This window comes from Melopsittacus undulatus, chromosome 7, assembly GCF_012275295.1.
Source record: "Melopsittacus undulatus isolate bMelUnd1 chromosome 7, bMelUnd1.mat.Z, whole genome shotgun sequence".
In the NCBI taxonomy this organism is placed as follows: Eukaryota; Metazoa; Chordata; class Aves; order Psittaciformes; family Psittaculidae; genus Melopsittacus; species Melopsittacus undulatus.
In genome coordinates, this window is record NC_047533.1 from 33,775,718 (window position 1) to 33,796,801 (window position 21,084).

A 21,084-nucleotide genomic window follows, 5' to 3' on the forward strand; every position below is an offset into this window, starting at 1 on the left:
GGTAAACTCCACTGCCCCAAGGATCTACCCCATGCTGCTCAGCCCCCATCCCTCTGTACCACTGGCTTTACCGGGTGCCAAAATAATTTTGAGAGCAAAACCCAGGGTCTCTGGAGCTGGGGGGATGAGCTCAGAGCCCTTCATGGGCAGAGGGGGGAGACTTTTATCCTAAAGTCATTGTAAAGCCAAAGAGGGGTTTATCCTCCACAGCTAAATAAGAAAGAAAAGGGCAAAGAAAAACAATCCAGAATAGCAACATTGGGGATACAAAGACTGTCATGGACCAGTGCGAGTTTGCAGAATTATATGTAAATGACCCCATTTTTGACCGTGGTGGCCCTCTGCTAATCCCAGAGAGAAAATCTACTTAGCAAGGGAAAGTTTTGTTTAATTTGGTTAACAGGGACCGAAATGCTGAACACATTAATAACTTCTATTTACAAGAACAAGCCGTATCTTTAATGCCTCGGTGCCAAAGGGGGTTCACAAGAGCTTAGTGCTTACAAAATAAAAATTGTATAGCAGTTTCTCCACATCCTGCACCCAGTGCTGGTGAGTGCAGGATTTGTGTTTGCGTAACAGGCATCAGCCATTCTGCTGCTGCTGAATGCTTTTGGCTGATCCCATCTTGCACTATGTCCACGGAGCAGGAAAGAGATTCCCGATGGATTCACCATCCTGAAGGTGTCCTGAGGAAATGAGGGTTTTTTCTCCCCTCTGTATGACCCATTTCGTTACCCCGCTTGTGACCTCTTCCCCACTAATCTGAAATAGCAGCTTTTCCTGTATTTACAGGTTAAATGGAAGATACACATTCAACTTTCTACTCATTGTAATGAAGATCTTTTTGTCTGTCTCCGCATAAAGGGCCGGGCTGGTTTACAAATTGCGGGTCAGCCCATTCCGTGGCTAGGCAAACAACCCGGGTCAAACCTCCTCAAAGTCTCTCCACCCAACTGGAATAAGTTAATTTACCCCTGGGCGGCTCCGGCCCCGCCGGGCTGTCCCGGGGGCGGATGGGGTGCCCCTGCCCTCCTGCCAAGGGTGCGGGAACACCGGGGACGCCCGGTGCGAGTGGCACCGAAATGGCCCCGGTAGGCACGGCAGGCGAGTCTCGAAGGACTCGCTCTCAAGAGCTTTCATTTGCTTTACTCTCGGTGCTCTGCACCTCCGTCCCCGCCGCCCGCCCTCCCAGCCCCGTTTTGCGCCTTCCCCGTTGTTCCTCCTCTGCGCCGCCGAGAAATTCGCTGGCAAAACCCACGGGAGAACCCGGGGCCTCTCGGACGCCTGTGTCTGGGAGCATCCCCCCACAGGAAGACAGCACCAGTGGGGGTTCTGAGGGTGTCCCCATGCCGTGGGCATCCCCGGCACTACGTCCCTCCGGCGGCTCTCCCAGCCCGCACGTTTCGCTTGTAGGTTTTTACCGCTGGGGGTGTGCGTGAGGGAGACTCCCTCGGCCCCCGAGGGGGGCCCTCCAGGAAACAAGAAGGGGTGGCGGGTATAAACATTTATTCCAAGGCATCGCTTGTACAGGCACCGCACCCGGAGGTGGGAAGGAGAGCGGGAAAGGCCGGTGCAGACCCCAGGGAGGGAGGGAGGGAGGCCGGGAGCTCCCAGCCCTCCGCGATCCCCGCGCATCTCCGTGGCCCCGGCAGCCTCCCTGTGCGCCCGGGCGTAACTCTCAGTGTCCGTGGTCATAAATACGGTTTTCGGGGGGGGGTCGAGTCTCTATAGCACGGAGGGGTGCTGACCAGGGGGCAGCCCGAAGGCGTTGGGATGGGAATGGCCGAGGAGGTTGAGGTAGTGACGGTCCAGCCCTTGCACGGAGGAGAGGAAGGTGCTGCGCTGCTGGCCGGGGCCGGCGAGGGGCACTGCGGCGCTGGGGAGGTGGTAGGGCAGGGGTGGGCTGCGGGCTGCGCCGTGCCACGGGAAGGGACCCCCCGAGGGTGGTTGGAGCCCGGCCTCGCCAGGGCTGTGGCCGTGCCCGGGGCACTCTGGCCCTGGGTGCAGCTGGTAGGAAAAGTCCGTCTCTGGGAGGGAACCCAGGGAGGCGAAGAAGGGTTCTGTGACGAAGTGCGCTTTGGACTGGAGGAAGGCCAGGATGCGGGCGTATTTGGTGTCTTTGGTCTCCATCCTCTCCACCGTCGTTAGGTAGTGGACCAGGTTCTTCATGCACTCGTGGTAGCCGTAGTGGAAATAGTTGGCGAACTCGGAGAGCAGCTCTGCTGGAAAAGAAAGCGCAGCGGAGCCGAGCTCCTCAGGGTCCGGCCGGGAGTGGGGGGTTAGAGGGTGTGTGTCCCGGTATCCCCTGCCTACCTACCCTTCTCCCGGCCGCGGGGGAAGTCCGCCGAGTGCAGAGCCCGCAGGTACTGCACCGTCATCTCCAGGATCTCCGCTTTCTCCAGCTTTCCCGAGCTCTGCAGCGGGCGGGGAGAGGGGGATCACATCTCCCCTGCGGCAGCGCTCCCCCGAGCCACGGCCCCAAAACCCCCGCATCGGGGTGGGGAGTGGTGGTGGTGTTGCTCCACACCGGGCAGAAGGGCCTGGGTGCTGACACCCCCTACCCCCCTCCTACCTGCTTGGCCAGAGCCATGGGCACCGTCTTTCCCAGCTCGGTGAGGCAGCGATTGATGCGGTCCCTCCTCCTCTTCTCTATCACTTTGTGGGAAACCGGCGTCCTCTGCAAAACAGACGGAGCGCTTTAGAGAGGGGAGAAAGCGGCCGGATCCGGCCTCGTCGGGGTAGCCGGCCCCGGTCCCGACCCGTCCAGGGCATCCCGTCTCGACCCCACGCCAAGCAGAGGCATTGGGAGCGACGCGGCCCCGGGAAGGATGCTCCGGCGGCCGGTCCTCTCCGCGCTGTCCGGAAGCGCCCCATCTGCACGGGCGGCCCCGGCAGGGCAGCCTTATTCTGGGGACGGGTGGGTTGGGGTTTTTTTGGGGGGACGTGCTTTATGAAGGAAAAGAGGTGAGGGGGCAATGCTGCATTCTCCCGGCGGCTCCGCAGAGCAGTGCGCGCAAGGCGGGTTGCGGCTCACCCTCCGCTCCTTGAGCTTGGAGGCCATGGTTGGGCACTGCATCCCCGCTCCCTCCGAGCCCCTTTATAAAGCCATCACTTCTTGGGGGGGACCCCGGGGGGGGCCTCCACGGGCCCGCTGATCCCATAGGATTAGGGGCGAGCGGCGACGGGGGAATGTATGCATTAAAGATCAGGGTGGAAGGGGGCGAGAGAGGGATGAGGGGTGGGTTGGTTTTCTTCTCTCTTCTTCTTCTTTCCCCCCCCCCCTCCCCTTCCATGCAGTCGGGGGCAGCCCAGCTGTGTGACCCCACGTGGACCCCGCGGACACACGTGATGGTCCCACAATAGGGGCAGGGACGGGGATGCGGCGAGCGGGGCGCAGGGCGCGATCGCGCCCTGCGCCCCGCTCGCCGCATCCCTGTCCCCGCCGCCTGCCTGCAAATCCCTGTGCCCCCCCAATCCCCCTCCCCTTATCCTCGGCGCTGACTGCATTTTAAAGCCTGTCCAGAGTCATTAAAGTAATTAAGTAAGCCCTTAATAGGCTGTTCCGCCCAGTTCAAGGGAGAACCCTTGGAGACGGAGTGGCCCCGTTTGTTCTCAGGCTTTTCTCACACGACTTGGTGACACGTCCATCTTTATGAGAGATGGCAGCGAGGCTTTTTTTGTTTACACCGCTTTATGCGCCGGGGACACCCCGGCAGGTGTGGGACCGGGGGGCTGGCACACGATATTCCCCCCCCCCCTTAAGCCCCCCTCTTTCTTTCCCGCCGGCCCAGGGAGGCTCTCGCCAGCCTTTGGCACACGACGCTCCTTTTTTGTGTGGTGTGCGCGTCTGTGCGTTGTTGTTTTACCCCCCCTGCTTCCCCCCCTCTCCTTTGGAGAGGCTCAATTTGTAGCCTATTATCCTATAGGAAAATGTCCCATTGAAAAGTATGAATAGTTTCATTGGGCCTAAATTTTAATAATGCGGGTCAAAGAAAAGAGGGGCAAATAAAAAGGGGATCGCAGCTGGCCCGAGAGTGCATTATTCGGTGTCACCTGCGAGCGGGATCGCCGACAGACCCCCTATTCATTTGCCTAATTTTGGTCAATTTAACAAACTTCAGGAGAAATTATTGTGGCATTGTTAAGGAGGGTAAAGCTTTCTGATCGAATTAACAGCATGTTTTGATCCGGTAAATGTCATTAAAAAGAAAGAAACAATCGCGTTTAAAGGGGGGCTCCGAGTTAAACGCGCCAAGTGGAGACGCTGGAGCGCAAAGCTCACAAAGGGAGCAAGTAACTGCCACAGGGGAACTTTTGTACGCTCACATTGCTGAGGTTTTTTACACAAAAAGGCATTATTTCATACTTGAATACGTTTAATCCAACAATTGTCTATTTTCTGCAAACATATTTTCACAGCATTGTTAGCTTTCCTCTCCGCGGCCCTCCGCCCGGGCAGCCGCGCTCCGAGCCCGCCGAGCGCGCCGAGCCCCCGGCCCGCCCCGCACCGCCCCGCACCGCCCCGGCCCGCCCCGCCGGGGCCGCCCCGCCGCGCCGCTCCCCCCGGGGGGGCCCCCCGCCGCCGCCGCCTCTCTCCCCCCCTCCAGCGCGGCGGCGGGCGAGGCCCCCCCAGGCCCTCTCCACGGCGGCCGGTGCGCCAACGGGGCCCGCACCGGGCCGACCGCCCGCCGCCCCCCCCGGGCCCGGCTCTGCCGCCCCCGGCCCCGGGGCTGCCGCAGGAGCGCCGCGACCCCGGGGGAGGGAGGGGTCGGAGGGAAACCCCGAGGGCGGCGGAAGGGCTGCCCGGTGACGGATCCTGTCCGCCCCGGCGCGCCGCCTTGCCCCGGGCAGCGCCGTGCAAACGGCGTTTGATCCAGCAGCGTTAGCTCGGGGGGGCTTTTTCTCGGACGTCTCCGCGTCTCCTCCCGTGCCCCCCATTTTCCCACCCCTTTCCCCCCTGTGATTTACACGGGGAGCACCACACACCCCAAACCCTTCCCCCGATGTGCACAGCGGGCGGAACCGCCGCTCCTGCCCGGGCACCTCACCAGAAGCGGCCGGGATATGGGTATGGTGCCGGCCCTCACCCCGCCGCCCCGGTCGCACCCGCAGCCACACCGTGAGGGCCAAGAGCGCTAAGTGGCCCCGCGGGAGGCGGCCGCCCCGGGACGCGTCTTCCCCGGCAGGCGGGGTGGGCCGGGCCGGCTACCCGCCCGGGCGCCCCTGGTGCGGTGCTGTGGGCCGCATTATTCTGCCAAGACCCTTGTAGGTTTCGGTATATTCATTCTCGTACAATGGGATTAAACACTAACCGTTATCATCCAAATTAACTAAACTCTGAATAGCAAATGCAGGGGCTTTTATTTCCCGCACCCTCCTCTTTTGCTCCACTGCCGGAGATGGAGTTGATCCTCTTACTGTCTGTGTTAACCGCCAGCTGCAGGCACCTGCAAGGCAACTTTTTACACCAGGAAAGTTGTTTATCTTCCCTCTGGCAGGTCTCGCGTTGTGTCCCCCCGGGCCGGGCCGCCCGGGGCAGCAGTGGGGGCGCGGGACACCCTCGCTGTTCCGCTGGGCTCGCCGCGGAGCACTCGACACCACCCTACACTGCCACGGTGGGGCCTTCACCCTGTGCGGAAGCCGGGCAAAGGCTTTTAACATGGTTTTTAGCTTTCAAGCCCCCGTGGGCTCCTCGGGGTCGCCCGGCGGGGACGCGTGCACGGCTCTGTGGCAACCCAAGGAGGACACCCGCTGCCCCGTCTCCCAGCACGGCGGTTCTGCTCCGGCTCAGCTCCCCCGACGGCTGCAGCCCTCTCCCCGACCGCCGCTCGCCCTCTCCAGGGGTCCCTTCCTGGTGGGGCTGCGCCCCGAGGAGCTTCCCGGCCCGGCCCCGCGGTGCGCGGCCGGTGCGCGGCTGCGGCTGGAGCAGTGGCTGCGGCTGGGCAGCTGCTGGTGGCATTTACCCCTTGGCCCGTTGGCACTGGAACCGCTGTCCTCTGCTCAGGCACAGGCTCTGCCGGGGTTCCTATGGGAGGTGTCAGGCGGCTTCAAAGCGGCATCTGGTTTTGTCTTTACTTGAAAACAGATCGTCTTCGTGCCTTTTCTTACCTCCCCTTCGTTTTTGACTCTCATATAATCATGGGCTTATATGTAATTATTCACCTAAAGCAGTGGATACTAGGCTTGCAAGGCACTGGCGTTATCTGTGGCACAAGAAGCCAGCTATTGAATTTCCCGTGGAAAGTATTATCCATGTGGCTGATGGATCCAGTGCAGAAGGTCAATCATGTACCACAGCATGGCAGGGGCAGCAGCTGGCCTGTTGCCTGCCGGTCTGGATCGGAGATTCTGCTGCATAACGGGGCAAGGCTGCCACACTCCTGGCTGATCTCATGGCTGGTAGGGAATGGCAGAATGCAGAAAGTGCAACGGGTCCTGCTTGTAGGAGGAGGCAGCTTTATCAGTGGCAATCCTGACTCTGCAGTGGTCTGGCCCATGAGAGAAGGCATTTCATGCAGTAGTTTAACCCTCAGCTGTACATACAGCAGTTCCTGCCACTCTTGCATCTTTTGCTCTGAGTTTGTTTACTCATGCACTCTCAGTGAGGTGAGGCTGACCTAGCAAGTTTGGAATTTTCCAGTCTTTTCATAGCTTCTAATGGTCTCTGCCTCCAGGTCTGGGGCTGCTTGGTTGCCATCTTGCTCCCCAGCTGCAGAGGCACCTCTGATCTCAGAGCTCCTGCTGCTCTCAGCTACAGTCTTCCTCTATGTCTTCCCCCTCTGTCCCAGAGGAAGGATCTCAGTCCTCTGTTTTGCTCACTTGCCACAAATAGTGGCATCATCAGGGGCCAGGTGATGCCATGATTGGACTTGGGCATCCCAAGGTGGTCCTTCCTAGAAGAAGCCTTGCTTGTCACCATGACTCTGGTTATAGTTGGGTTGATAACAGAGCACTCTTCTCAAAACCCCAGAGTGCTCTAGGCGGTGCTGTTCGTACTTCAGTAGATAATGTTCTTCTCATGCTCTGAGATACAGCAATGTGCATAAGCTAAATGTTGATCCTAAAAACTCTAGAAGTTTGATCCTTATTTTAGGAAGTTGTCAAGTATCTCTTGGTGCTTTTGGTGGCAGAAAGGCCTTCCAGGGCAGCAGTGCTGTTATGTGCTTGTTGTATTTCACCTCTGAGGAGGCACGTCTCACTGTGAGCGTGTTTTGTAGTGTAGTTTCAATGTAACACACTTTGTCCTTCAGGATTAAAAGCCTTTCATAAACGTAAAATCTGATCTGTTTGTTTTGCTTTTGGAGTGCCCTGGTTTGTATGAATGCCAGTTAGAAGGTTGTTGTATTCATAAAGGCTTGCTTTCCCTAATTTTACACCTTTTTGGCCTGACTGATTGGAGCACATGCTGCAATCTGCAGTGCATATGTCAGCCTCAACATCATTACACTGTGGATGACTGTAAAAGACCCCACTTTATTTAAGGACTTGATAGAAGTTTTAGGGGATGCACAGAATACCTCAAAATGCATAAACCCACCTTCTCAGCATCCTGGCTTTGTCATCCCCAAAATGATCCATCCCTAGGATCACACAGATCCCACTGCCTTGCCTCCAGGCTCATTCTTTTGCTGATGAATGGGCTATGAACTTTGTTAACCATCTTTTTGGAGCAGTCTTGCTTGTCAGGTAGTGACAGGACAAGGGGGAATGGCTTTAAACTGACAGAGGGGAGATTTAGATTAGACACAAGGAAGAAATTCTTCACTATGAGGGTGGTGAGGCACTGGCACAGGTTGCCCAGAGAAGCTGTGGCTGCCCCATCCCTGGCAGTGTTCAAGGCCAGGTTGGATGGGGCTTGGAGCAACCTGGTCTAATGGAAGGTGTCCCTGCCTGTGGCAGGGGGGGTGGAACTGGGTGATCTTTAAAGTTCCTTCCAACTCAAACCATGCTATGTTCTATGATGATCCTATGAAATGTTTGAATATATGAGGCTATGTGCTGTGTGTTTGTGCAAGGCGAGTCACCCCGTGTGGTGGGCGGTGTTGGAAATTTTCCTGATGACAGCTGTCTTCTCAGGCACACCACTGTTGAGACAGGTTGCATTGCTCTTTAACTGACAGCCTGTCAGAATCACAGCTGAGTGCTAGAATTGATTTCAGTGGGATTTAACTTGTCTGGAAGCTTTGGTTAGGTGTACCTCAGATTGCTTGTGACTGAGGCGGTCTCAAGAGCTAAATAGCTAAACATAGTGGCCCCCTCATGTGAATAAAGGCTGAAAGATTTTGTTCAGAAGATACCAGGGCTCTTTCTGCAATGATGTGTAATGACAATATGTTCTTTCCCTCCTCTCCAGCCTTAGCAAAAACTGAAACAGTAAAATCTTTCAGCATGGCTTCACAGAGGGCTTTACTGTAGGGATGCTGGGGAGGGACTGTTCATTAGGGACTGCAGTGACAGGACAAGGGGTAATGGGTTGAAACTTAAACAGGGGAAGTTTAGGTTGGATATAAGGAAGAAATTCTTTACTGTTAGGGTGGTGAGGTACTGGAATGGGTTGCCCAGGGAGGCTGTGAATGCTCCATCCCTGGCAGTGTTCAAGACCAGGTTGGACAGAGCCTTGGGTGATAGGGTTTAGTGTGAGGTGTCCCTGCCCATGGCAGGGGGATTGGACTAGATGATCGTAAGGTCCTTTCCAACCCTAACTATTCTATGAGTCTATGGTCCTATAAGTTGTGCTTGGTCTGCCTGATAACCACCTGCAGGGAGGTGACTGGCTTGGTGGATAAGGGAAGAGGAGTGGGTGTTGTCTGCCTGGGTTTTGACATTGCCTCCTGTACCATTCTTGTAGAGAAGCTGATGGATGAGCAATCAGTGAGGTGGATTGAAAACTGCTCAATTGCTGAGTGCAGAGGGATGATCATGATACATCACATCTAGCATCCAGTAACTGGCAGTATATCCTGAGGGTCAATACTGGGTCTAGTCTTGTTCAACATCTTCTTTAATGAGTCCTGTTCAGCATCTTTATTGACGTGGATATGGGCACAGTGTACCCTCAGCACATTCACAGGTGATGCAGAACTGTGAGGAGCAGCAGATGCACCGAGGGTCATGCTGCCATCTAGAGTGATCCCAGCAGGCTGGAGAAGTGGGCTGTCAGGAACATCGTGAAGTTCAGCAAAGGGAAGTGCCAAGTTTCACGCCTGGGGAGGAATAACCCTGGATGTTCCTGGTGGACCCTAAGTTGAAGATTAGCCTTGCAGCAAAGAAGGCTAATGGGATTCTGGGCTGCACTAGGAGTCTTATCAGCAGGTAGAGGGAGGTGATCCTTCCCCTAATGGGTCCAGTTCTGGGCTCCCCAGTGTAAGACAGAGATGGACATACTGAAGAGAGTCCAGCAGAGGGACATGAGAATGATTAAGGGGCAGGAGTGCCTCATGTATGAGGAGAAGCTGAGAGAGCTGTGGCTTTTCAGCCTTGAGAAGAGAAGGCTCAGGGGGAAGCTTATCAATGTGCACAAACACCTGAAGAAAGTGTGTAAAGAGGACACAGCCAGGCTCTTTTCAGTGGTGCCCAGTGACAGGACCAGAGCCAATGGTTATGAACTGAAACACAAGAGTTTCTGGCTAAACAAGGAAAAAACCTTTTCTGCTGTCAGGGTGGCCAGTCAGTGGAACAAGTTGCCCAGCAGTTGTGGAGTCTCCATCCTTGGAGGTATTCAAAAGCTCTCTGGACATTGTCCTGGGCAACCAGTGCATGGTGACCCTGCTTGAGGAGGGGTGTTGATCCAGATGACCTCCAGAGGTGCCTGCCAACCTCAGCCCTTCTGTGAATCTGTAATACTGTGAGCTGTCTGTGTGAACATATGGTTCTTATGTGATTCAGTCCCAGTTTGGCTTGGTATGAAAATAAATGTGTTTTGATTTTCTATTTTTGTTTAAGTTACAGAGCAGATTCTGCTCTTTTACTCTGTTCTCAGTAGGATGATTAATTTAGATTCAGGGCTTCTACACCTGTGCAAAGTAGAATAAAGAGGAGGGAGGCACAGCCTTTTTGTTTATTGTACTTGACCACGTGTTGCATTGTAACTCGACTCATTAGAGACTCATTAACATCCATTATACTTATGACTGCTTTGTAAACAATGCTAATGCAATAAGACTTCAGAGCCTAATTCCCTCTAGAGCCCTTTGTAACTCCTAGCTGCAACTTTCTCTCTAGCTGAAGTGGAAGAGAGTACCCCTGTGAGAGATTTGTGGGCTCTGCAAAGCCGACCGATTTAGTAATGCCATAGTTCAAGCATCCTGTTATTATGAACCCTCAGGAAAGCAATATCCTTTGGGTCAGTCCAGCTTTGTTCTGGCTTCCTAGAGATGAAATGGACCAAGCATTGCTCCCTGTTACATTGGCTTCCAGAGAACTATTTCTGAAGTGCGCCCTTGTTGCTAATTCTGTGTGATTTAAGATGTTGGGACTGCATCATGGACAGGCTGTGCCCAGCTTTGTAAGCTTAAGAACTGGGCTTGTAACAATCATGGCACAAACGCAGAAAAAGAGTCTAGGTGATGGGAACCATCCTTCCATTTCCCTTCCTCTACAGAAACAGTGAGGTGGTAATGGTGATCTTGCACATTGCACCAATGGTTGCCTTTTGTGAGGTTTCAGTTTATGGCAAGCAGAATAAATGCAGGATGACCAAATTTTTTAAGGCAGCCAGTGTAAAGTGACACTGTGAAAGAAAAAAACAGACAGGGACTGATGCCTCAGGGTTCCTGCAAAGTCTGGTGTGTCTCCCAGGCTAAGGCTGCAGCCCTATCCAGTTGCCTTTTGCATATTCGTTATTGTTGGTTGGGTGGATGGCTTTCCTGCTGGCTCTTTTTCTTGGATGCTGAGTGGCTCTTGTCACTGGTGGATGAATTATCACTTGTTTTTTTTTTAATCCTATAGTAGCTTTGAGTAATCTAGTGTCTTGCACATCTCATTTACTCTAAGAGAGGAGATTGATACAATCTGAAGGGGAAGTCTGGGACATGAAACTGGGAGGCATTGTTCTGTTTGATGCTGGGAAAAGATGCGTTGCAGGAGTTAGAGGCTTTCCATTGCTACCTGGGCTTTTTGTCCTGTGAAAGTCTTGCCTTTTCTGGCTGAGCACTGGCAAACATCCTGCTTCTGGAAAGTTTAGGTTGTCCTTCTTCAAGTAAAGGATGCTGCAAAGAAACATCTCCTGTTTGTGAACTCATGGCCCTAAGGCAATGCCAGAGGCTGTGATTACATGTCAACATGCCAGATTTCTCAAAATCAAGTGTGAAATGAGACTGCATGTCCTGATAGTGAAGCAATCACTTCTTGCACATACTTTTCTGCAAAAGGGTCAAAAACGTGACTGTTAAATGCAAAAACCTCCTTTAAAAGCTGACAAAGTATTTTGGGTAAGCATCACTCTCTGCTCACCCTTTTGTTTGCTTATTCCCTAGTGCACCACTATCTAATGTCAGAGAGAGGATAACAGAGACCTGGTCCAACCTCATAGGGCGGTTCTGCTAGAAGCGGGTAGATCTGACACATAGATATCAGTTGGTGACCAAGTATTTCTCTCATGAGTCCTCCTTTATGGGTAAAGTTAAGAGTGTGTTGAAACCCCAGCATTCATAATTCCTCATTCATACCCCAGCATTCATAATTCAAGCCCCCAGACTGTTAAAGTAAGTGAAAAGTCAGGAGCTTTAAATTGTCAGTGATAATAATAAGCCATCAGAAGGTGGGTTATTTCTGTGGTTTTCTAGTTTTGGTGTTTTCATTCTCTAGCCTTTATGGCTCATGTTTTTGAGCATTTCTCGTAACTGTTAGAGTAGAAATGTAATTTCTGATGAAATCCATGGATTCTGAAGCAGAGTTGTAACCCACCAAACAGCATTAGAACTGCTAAGTGAAAACAGTGTGGTTTTAGGAGCACTAGAAAGGGTGTCGAGGAGTGTTCACACTTGTAGCAAACAGGAAGGTTTCTTCATCTTGCACACGTAAGCATCTTCACTGGGGTGAGAGCTCACCCTTTCCTCCTGTGTGAACCTTCAGATTTTGTGTGGCACTGTGGGGAGATTAGGGGTTGGCTACTGCCCTCTAGTGATCTTCACCATGACCTGAGGGCTCTAACGCGCGTTTTCTCTATTCAAGTTGCTAAAAATCAGCTTTGTGTGTGATCGGATGCATGAAATCCTGTATTATGATGCAGTGCCTGACTCAGAAGACCTGAGGACTTACACCAGGTGACACTATGGACTGTCCCTAGAGCAGGCACTAGCTGATACAGCGCTAAAAATATAGTGAACGCAGTCCAAGCATGCTATGTTAGACATTTATATTATCGCCTAAGTTAGTTCTTTACCAAGTCTTTGCAAATTGATATACCTTGCTTTGAATAGATTTTTTTTCCTTTAATAAAAATCTTGCTGCATTTTAAATGCCACTTTTTAATAATAAGCAAGTCACTCTACTTTCAAAATTATAATAATTATTATAATAACAATTCTTGGGAAATGCTGTAGCACAAAATCACTGAAAACTACAGTATTTGGTTCAAAATAATGGTTTAATTGAGAATTCTGTGCTAGAATGAGCAATTGCCTGATGGTTAAGTAGTTGGATATGTGTTTTTTTGCTCAAGTTATGGATGCTAGGTTCCCTGTCTATGTCCTCATCAAGTTTTATACCCAATGCAAGTGTTGTCTGAGCAGCGTTCTGCTGTTGGCATTAGAGGGCAGTCTTGAGGGTTTATTTGATTTTTGCCTATTAGTCTGGCTAGGAACTGATTTAAAGCAGGCTGGCATGTGGCTATTTTGCTCTACTACGCAGGCTAAATGCAGTACCAACAATAAAGGAAAACTGTCTCATTAAGCCAAGGGCCTACCTATGTTGCTCATCAACATGCTTATTGTGGTGAACATCAACAACCACGGCTAGGAACAGTGAGTAGTTCTGCAGGTAGAGTGACTGCAATTACGAGATCCTTAGCTCGACCAGCATGTTGATCTAATTGGCCTATATAATAATCCCACAAGGAGAAAGAGCCACCTTTACTTTTATCCTGGAAAACTAATTGAGTGTCTAACAGCTTTGACTTGTTTTCAGCAACACAACCTAATGAAATGAATGTGCTTAAATTCCCTCCAGTTACACAGACCACTCCAGGTTTTGATTCAGGGACACAAGACCATCACACGTATGAACAGCGTGATGAACAGTGTGATGAACAGAGCTTGTTTGCTCTGTCACACCTTTTGTGCTCTTGCTTCTAGGCCAATGAACATTGCTTGCCATCATCTTCAGGTACAACGTCTTCATATTTCATCACTTTTCCTCTGGAATTATGTAGGGCAAAGGTTACTAAAGTTCTTGGCATCTGCTGTATGATGTAGGAGGAAGTAAGCAGCAGCAGAGTCGCTCATGCAATCTACTGATATTTTTGGACATACGTTTGGGTAATGAAATGTTCACTTTATCTGCTGCTCAGGCTGCTTCCTAGAGAGTGAAAATAGCCTGTTAAAAAAAAAATAAAGAAGTCTTTGAGGCAACTTTATAAAATCAAACCTTACAAAGGTATGAGGATAGTCTGCAAAGCCCCGATTTGTATGACTTATAAGGAAATGTTCTGGAGCAAATAGAAAGCAAATGATTTTTCATGAGCATGAGATTGTCAGAGGATAGTGATTCGTTGTTCAGCTGAAGGAAGAGAAAGGGTAAAAAAAATATGGGTGGAAAAAATGGTGAGCTAAGGGGAGTGTGTTTCAGATCCTGAATCACTTCTGTGTAAGCCATGCTGACAGCTACTCTGTTTTTTTGAGGATTGTTCCAAATTCATCATCACTTGTCTTGAAATGAACTTGAATGGTCCCAAAAATAGCTTGGTACTGGAGATGCCCGTCTTTCCAGTAATTTCCCTAAGATGTCATAAAGATTACTGGCTATGCAAAGCAATCCTCTACCCTCATCTCCATGGGAAGAACTGCATCCTCTCAGTTTCTATGATTTCCAGTCTGTTCTAGCTATCTTTGAAGATAACCCCATTTATGACTGACAGCTGCAGAGGTAGGAAGGTCTCCTGTCCTCTAACCTAATAGGTGAGCCATTCAAAAAGATGAACAGGGATCTCGCCAAGTGCTGTGTCAACAGAGCAGATTTTTCCAGGTGATAGGGTAAGGCAGCAACTTGAGGATCCCTATAACCTGGCTAAATCTCAGAAAGGTCTCCTGACAGCATCTTTCTCCTGCTGCCTATAGATCTGTGCAGAAGGAGCCTGATAAGAGTTTTCCCCGCTCTGATAAGAGTCACACTGATTCTGGCAAAAGCCAGGAATCTGGAGAAACCCAATTTCCACTAAAATCAGCCCACAGTAATGCATTTCATAGTAGATAAAGAGGAATTTCTTAGGTATTTTCATGAGTGCAGCATCTGAAATGCGAAAATCCTGGTCACCTTGGACGAATACGTGCTCCAGGTGCATCAGTCAGCCTGCAGTATGTGTAACAGTTCTGAGGACAACCAGAAGTCCATAGGAGAATTGTTCCAAACCCTTGGAAACCTAATAAATGGCAGCTTAATGAAGCAATAGACTCTGCTAATGCCTGAGCACATCCCACATTGTTGTTTATGTGGAGGCACTTGCAGATGTTTGGCATAGAAGTTGAACATACAAAGAAAACATATTGCACTTCAGCAGAGTGTGTGCTGTCACCTAAAAACACACAGTGGAAGGAGAGAAAGAGTTTATCCCAGGAACAATGTTTTAGCAGGCTTTCTCTAGCGTTATCATGGTTTGCAGAGCTCCATGTTTCTTCATGCTGTCTTCAGACAGTCTTCCTTCTGCCCTGCTCCTGGCTGCCGGTGTGCACTGCCTGGGAAGAGAGAACCTTCACTAATAACAATTAACTGAAAAAAATGAAATTAAATTTTCAAAATAGATAAAAATAAAACTTAACTTATCTGACTTTAATCCTTGCACCTGAATCGCTGCATTATCCTTTCTGCCTCATTTGGCAGCTGGCAATCCCAGGTGAAGAAACCAGTTGAGGAAGGAGTCTTGTTGCGGCAGATGTGATTTACAGGGCTGGGCTGGGTTGCACAAGCTCCTGCTCCACTGGGGAGGCCAATGGGGACACCAGCAGCTTACCCCACTGCTCCAGGAGCAGGCTCTCTTGCTTGAATAATTGAATAACAAGGGAGAAGGGCAATGAGAGATAAAAATTAAAGCTGGGGGAGTAACTGGTGCTTAAACAGTGAAAGTTTTTCTCTTGTGCCTGCTCTGCACAGGGCTGTGTAACAGCTGCTTGTGTGTAGGTGGTGAGCTTGCAGGTCTAGCACCTTGGTAGGTGCCTGCTGCTAGCTCAGTTCTCTTAGCACAGAGCCCCAGTGTGAGGAGACACTGCACATCAGCAGAGAGGAACACTGCATTTTAGGAACAAGGCATCCAGGGAAATTTTGACAACCATTTTATGCTGATGGAGTAAATCATGGTTAGCACCATTAACAGATATGTAGGATACCCCGTGGCAGTTGTAAGTAGTAGGGAAGGGAATATCATCAAGTTCCTCCAAGAAAACTGTTTCCCCAGCATTTTTTTTTTCGTTTTCCATTCCCTTTCTGTCCTCTCTTTTGGAATCCCTCCCTCCACTTCTTCATTCTCCCACATGGAGCCAGGATGTACACAAGCAGTCTTTTGCAGATTGCTGTTCTTTCTGGTTAGTGTTTTTATGGAGGTGGAAGTCACAGCTTCCCCTGTTTGTGTTGGACCTGTGACCAAAAACCCATAACAAACTTGTATTTGCTTGACAATTAGGAAACCAGGCTGTCTAAAGATGGTATTGGTCCTGGGTAGTCTCTTCCAGAGCAAAACTAATTCTATTACACAATCACTGTGCCTTTTGACCCCAAAACAGTCCATCTGAATCTATTGGAGTAATTTAATTAGCACCAGAGGGCATTAAATTATGTCTCTGATGGCGCTGAAAGCCTCTGTTTTCACATGGTGGCAGTTTCAGCCAGTTCAGTGCTTTTATTTAGACCTGCATGTTAGTCTGCTTGATTTTCTAAGCACAGAGTTAAAACACCAAAGTGTCAGTAAAACCTTCTTAATGGCTGTAGTGATTTTTTGCATTGAATGAATATTGATTTCCAGGAAAAAGGCAACTTTATTTTTTAAGGCAGCTACTGTCTGCAGAGGACTGTGGTTTTTCAGACGTGTGGAATCAAAAGGTTAAATTCAGCTCTACTGTATTGCTTCTGAACTTACTGAACTTACATTAGGGATAATTTCGAGCAAAGGTTTTTGGACAGCTGTCAATCTGCTCTGCTCTTTAACCTCGGTGTTACAAAAGCTCTAAGCTAGGTCTTGGGGATCAGTTTGATAACTGAGAGAGATTTCTTCTTTGATCACAGCTACTGAGTACATAAAAGGCTACATGAGCTGCACAAACATCTTCTAATGCTGATGTTCAAGCACGAGCTATTGCCAGACAGGTGTCAGAAGGATCTGTAAGTGATCCAAAAGCCAGGGAATGTGTACCATGCAGTAGGACATGGGGCAGGGAGCCCACAACTAGCACCAGCTGAGATGTACCCTTGGCTGTGCTGTATGGAGGTGCCAGTTGCTGTCTGGGGAGTAGCAGAGCCTGTTAGCCAGGTTGGGCATCTTGGTATCATGCTATATGGCATATCTGGGACATACCTGGGAACATTAATGTGCTACTGCTCAGGAGACCGCGAAAGATCAGCTCGTGATCGTATTACAATATTTGTTACATAATACTCAACTTCTTTTTTGGGTTTTTGTTTTTTGCAAAGCTATGGGATTCCAGAAAAGAAAAAGAAACAGCTTTCATTCATGAGTTTTATACAGACATTCTTCACTGGAAGAAGTTTGTTTACTGCATCATGAAGATACCTTCTCTTTCATTCAAAGCACTTTTTTTATGTGCTGCTGTTGTGTTATGTGCAGCCTGTTGGAGAGGAAGGAAAAATACAGCCTCAGGCAGAAGAGGCAAAGGGAGAAGGAGGGAGACATTAAAAGAAAATTTAGGAAGAAAACCAGACTGAGTTTCTTGATTTGATCTATTATTCTAAGGCATAATTGTTCAAAGAAGCTGCATTAAGAGAGTCACCTTTAAACACCCTGGGCAGAAAGCTCAAGGGAGCACTGTAGGAAATTGTCCAACCCTGGTAAAAGGGAGAAGTACATTGCTTATTGAGCAATTTGCCATTTGTAATCCTTGTTAAATTTCACTCTGATCACTGAGCACTGATTGGATGCGATAGCCAAAGTCCTGCATTTTTCAAGTCAGACAGCTCTCCCTCTTCTTCTGAGAACTATATTTTCCAGTATTATTTTGAGGCTTCAGGTGCCTTTATTTAGCAGTGTATATTTCAGTCTCTGGACACACAGAAGTGTATTTTGTAACATGCTTGCTGAAGGCAAGTTGCCAGTATTCAGTATCCATTAAGATGTATGGTCAGAAAGTTCAGGGTTTTTAGAAGTTTGAACCAGATGAGCTCAGGTACTTGTTTAAATATTTTGCTAAATAAGGCTGCATCAAAGACTGTTTCTTCTCCAGTGGAATTTGTACTCTTAAATCAGTGCGAGATGTTTCTCAGTGAGGTGCTTAACTTCATAAGCAAATAGCCAAACAGCTAAATAAGCTATTCCTGAAGGTTCTTTGTTTTCCTGTGGTTCTCGGAAAACAGCATGCATGGAAGGTGATACAATCTGACCTCTAAATGCTGTCAGGATTGGTAAACAATCCAGGGTATCTCCCACAGAATAGGAAAGCTCTTCCAACAGATACAGGCTTGTTGCAGCAATACTAGGTTTAGAATAAATAGTGGATTTGAGTTTTTCCAGTATCTGACCACTTTTTACTGTTCTTTTGCTAGAAAATCATGTTTTCTCTGTCTGACCTTTTCACTATTTGTGGGTTGTATTTGAAAAGGAGCTTTGAGCCTCAGCCCAGGTGTCCCACTGGAGAAGCAGGGTCCTGACCCTTCACTTAATCACAAGGATGCCTTGCGCAATGCTAGAGGTAATTTACATCCCTCAAAACAGGATCCAAGGTTGAGCCACTTTTGTGCTGCAGCTGGGTTGTTACTCTTGCCAAACACAGAGGAGACAGTGGCTGCCTTTCTTCTTGTCACCAATGCACTGGTGCCTGCATTCCTTTGAGTGGCTTTTCCTACATGGTTTTTCCTTGTTTCTTGATTGGGTACTTTGACTTCTACAGATCCATTTCAGCTTTTCAAGTCCTGTACAGTTGCTGTTCATCCTTTCTAATGCATCATGCTAGGAATTAGGATCCTGGTCCCTCCTGATGAAACCTGTGCTAATCCTGAGCATTCTTCAGATGCATAATAAGGCACTCAGAAATGCTGGATAGATTATGCCGTGCTAGCAGATTTGATGTTTTAATGTGGCGTTTGGTCCAGACTAGCTCATCTGACAGCAGCAGCTCACAGTTCATAAGAGTCCAAACAGCATGTGTTTGACTTGGATTGCAATGTCAGCCAGGTCTGGACTCTGCTCTTCACTGGCCTTTCATTCTGTGTGCTGTACAGGTTTGTAGTCTAAATCACTAATAATCTATTTGAGGATTTATAAGTCAACATTTTCCAAGGGAGCATAGGGAGAGGGAGGCCCTTTCACCAAGAGCTCGGAGTACTAAGAGTACAACAATGCTGACACATGAAATACAGAAGACTTTGGCACTGGCTATCTTTCCAGTGCATTCTCTGATTTCCTGTGGACTTTGGCACTGCTTTCCTTCAAGTCTCTGTGACTGACATCTGCTTTCATCTGCTGCTTCAGATTCTCCTGTGTAAAGTTGTTCTGTGTCAGTGTGATGTGGGTGCGCTTCTTTGGCTGGGAAATTTTCTTTGTCCTAAGTTCATTCTGAATCTCTCTGTAGCATCTTGCTAAATGTTGTCTTGTCTGATATCTGAGTCATGTCTCCTTTTAGAGGTCCACCGAGCTTCTCAAAGGTAGCTCTTCTTGCACTTAAAAGCATACCGCTTACAGGTCTCAATTTTATGAGGCACCTTACTCATAATTCTTTTGTATAACATTGCACAGTTGGCTTCAGCTGCCTTGGTTAACTGGAAGCTCCTTCAAATACTTTTTGAGCTGCCTGCTAGCAGAAATCAGACTAATTTTTGACTGCCATAATTTCTGCTGGACTCAGGGCTTGTAGGTAGAACAGAGGTGACATCCTCTCCAAGGCAATTCTTCTGGTTTCTTTTCTTGGTTCAGTAAACATTAGGAGTCAGGTCTCTGACAGAGATCTGTGTCTTTTGGTGTCTGGGCTCTCCCTGTGCAGCACTAGGACCTATTTTACAGCAGCCTAGTAAAGATCTGTTTCCCTACGAGAGTGTCTTGCTTTTGCCCTCTCACTCAGTACATGGATGTGACAGGCAGTCCAGTGAGGACTGGAGAAAAAAAAGATGGTGTGGTGGCTCAGAAGTGATTGAGCTGTGAAGAAGATGAGGCAGGACGGATGTATTTTGTTTGGTAACAAGGTGAGATGGCCGGTCCCTGGAAGACACTGATGGACAGGTAGATGTTTTTAGTGGGGTGGTGTGTTTTATTAAGGAGGACTTCAAGCAGCAAACCTGGTTTATTTTGACATTTCAGCACTGAAAGATAATATTGATACACCTACAACCATACCTCCTTATTCTGTTTCTCTGGTGCTTTAGGTATTTGTTTTCCCTTTTGAGGTGTAAAAAAGAAGACGAATGCTAACCCAAAATGTAGTGTAAATTTGTAATGTCTTAGGAATTACTTCTTAAGATAATACCTGGTGGGATGCTTGGAAGTATTGCCATTTCTTTTGATCTATGCCTTGCAACTAGAGACTGTCATGGTTAAGAGGTGTGGTGATATTTAGACCAGTTTGTTTACATCATTTGAAAGTAGCCTTTAAGCTAGGGACTTAGCATTTTGCTGTTACTGAAGACAGTGTCATTGAAATCAGGAGTTGTACCTGAATACATATTACCCTGTTTGAGTCAGGCTGCACTTGGCATTTTAGATAAAATAGAAACATTGTAATCTGAAATTTTCACTAAAAGGTCTCTAAATGTAATAAGGGATTTTAAGAACACGTGGGTGTATTTAGACCTTAAATGTGTTTAAGAAAAACATTGTTTAAAAATGCCATCATGTTATGGGGCTACACCAGATTTGGGGCACCACTGCCTGCATTTGTGTGAATCTCTGTTTTATATGGAATTGCAGCGTTGTTTACAGATGTTTTACAACTAATGTGATACAAATAAGCTTTACAAGCAGTAGACATATATGATCTGTTTCAAAAGGATAATAGAGTTAAAACTGTATAAACTGGTGTGACGTGCATGGTTTTCCTCAGCAACACATTGAGAACATTTTGTGGCTTGGGATAAAGACTGTTAGAAGGATTTCAGTGGGACCACGAAGGCGCCTTAACTGCCAGACAGCTGTGCAGGGACTCCTCCAGTCTTTGACTGCGTTGTGTAAACCTAGGCTGATCTGGTTAGCCTTTAGATATATGGGCCCACCTATAAATTACAGTACTAGTAATTATATTTATGTGGGCCCTCAGCCAACAGTGAGAAGCATGGGTGAGTTAGCATGTTGAAATGTGCAGATGTGAACATTAATATGCAAGAATGTTTATGTTTCTGTGTGTTTTCCATCAAAATCTGTGCTTGTCTTACTCCTGGGAGACCTGAGGTTTTTGGTTTGTTAGGCTTTTTTTGAATGCAGAATCAGTTAATGGGCAGCCTATGCAGGTTGTACCATTATTGTGAAAACGAGAGCCAGTTTTTGTAACCTCCTCCCTTCTTTATTAGGTTCTCTCTTGCCTCAGTGATCCTGTCATTATCTGTACCAATGGGAGCAGAGCAATCCTATTTTGTCCCCTCAGGGCACCTCAGCATTTGTGAATGGTTAACTCTGATCTCAGATAACTGGTTGCTTTCTTGCAGAAAGCCCAAACCAATGCCATTATTTTAACCTTTTACCTATATAAATTTCCCCATAACAACTATGGTTCCCTCTGCTCT

At 48.7% G+C, this 21,084-nt stretch overlaps 1 protein-coding gene across 2 annotated transcripts; it reads right to left on the reverse strand.

The window, feature by feature from the left end:
• Positions 1 to 1,728: 1,728 nt before the first annotated feature.
• On the reverse strand, positions 1,729 to 3,064 carry HELT (helt bHLH transcription factor). 2 transcript variants are annotated; one of them, XM_005149038.1, is made up of 4 exons: positions 3,038 to 3,064; positions 2,576 to 2,680; positions 2,321 to 2,417; positions 1,729 to 2,222 (listed from the first exon to the last, which is right to left on the reverse strand). In XM_005149038.1, exons 1-4 carry the CDS (start codon positions 3,062 to 3,064, stop codon positions 1,729 to 1,731), a joined length of 723 nt encoding a protein of 240 aa, XP_005149095.1. The 2 variants fall into 2 exon arrangements, with proteins under 2 accessions (XP_005149095.1, XP_012984527.1); XM_013129073.1 differs by having other exon boundaries at positions 1,729 to 2,225.
• Between the last annotated feature and the right edge of the window lie 18,020 nt (positions 3,065 to 21,084).

Bases quoted from the DNA above. Each gene is read 5' to 3' on its own strand.
- HELT (XM_013129073.1), bottom strand. From the start codon at position 3,064: ATGGCCTCCAAGCTCAAGGAGCGGAGG. The intron at 2,681-3,037 runs GTGAGCCGCAAC...TCTGTTTTGCAG, and splicing joins CCAAGCTCAAGGAGCGGAGG to AGGACGCCGGTTTCCCACAA. The intron at 2,418-2,575 runs GTAGGAGGGGGG...CGCCCGCTGCAG, and splicing joins CCATGGCTCTGGCCAAGCAG to AGCTCGGGAAAGCTGGAGAA.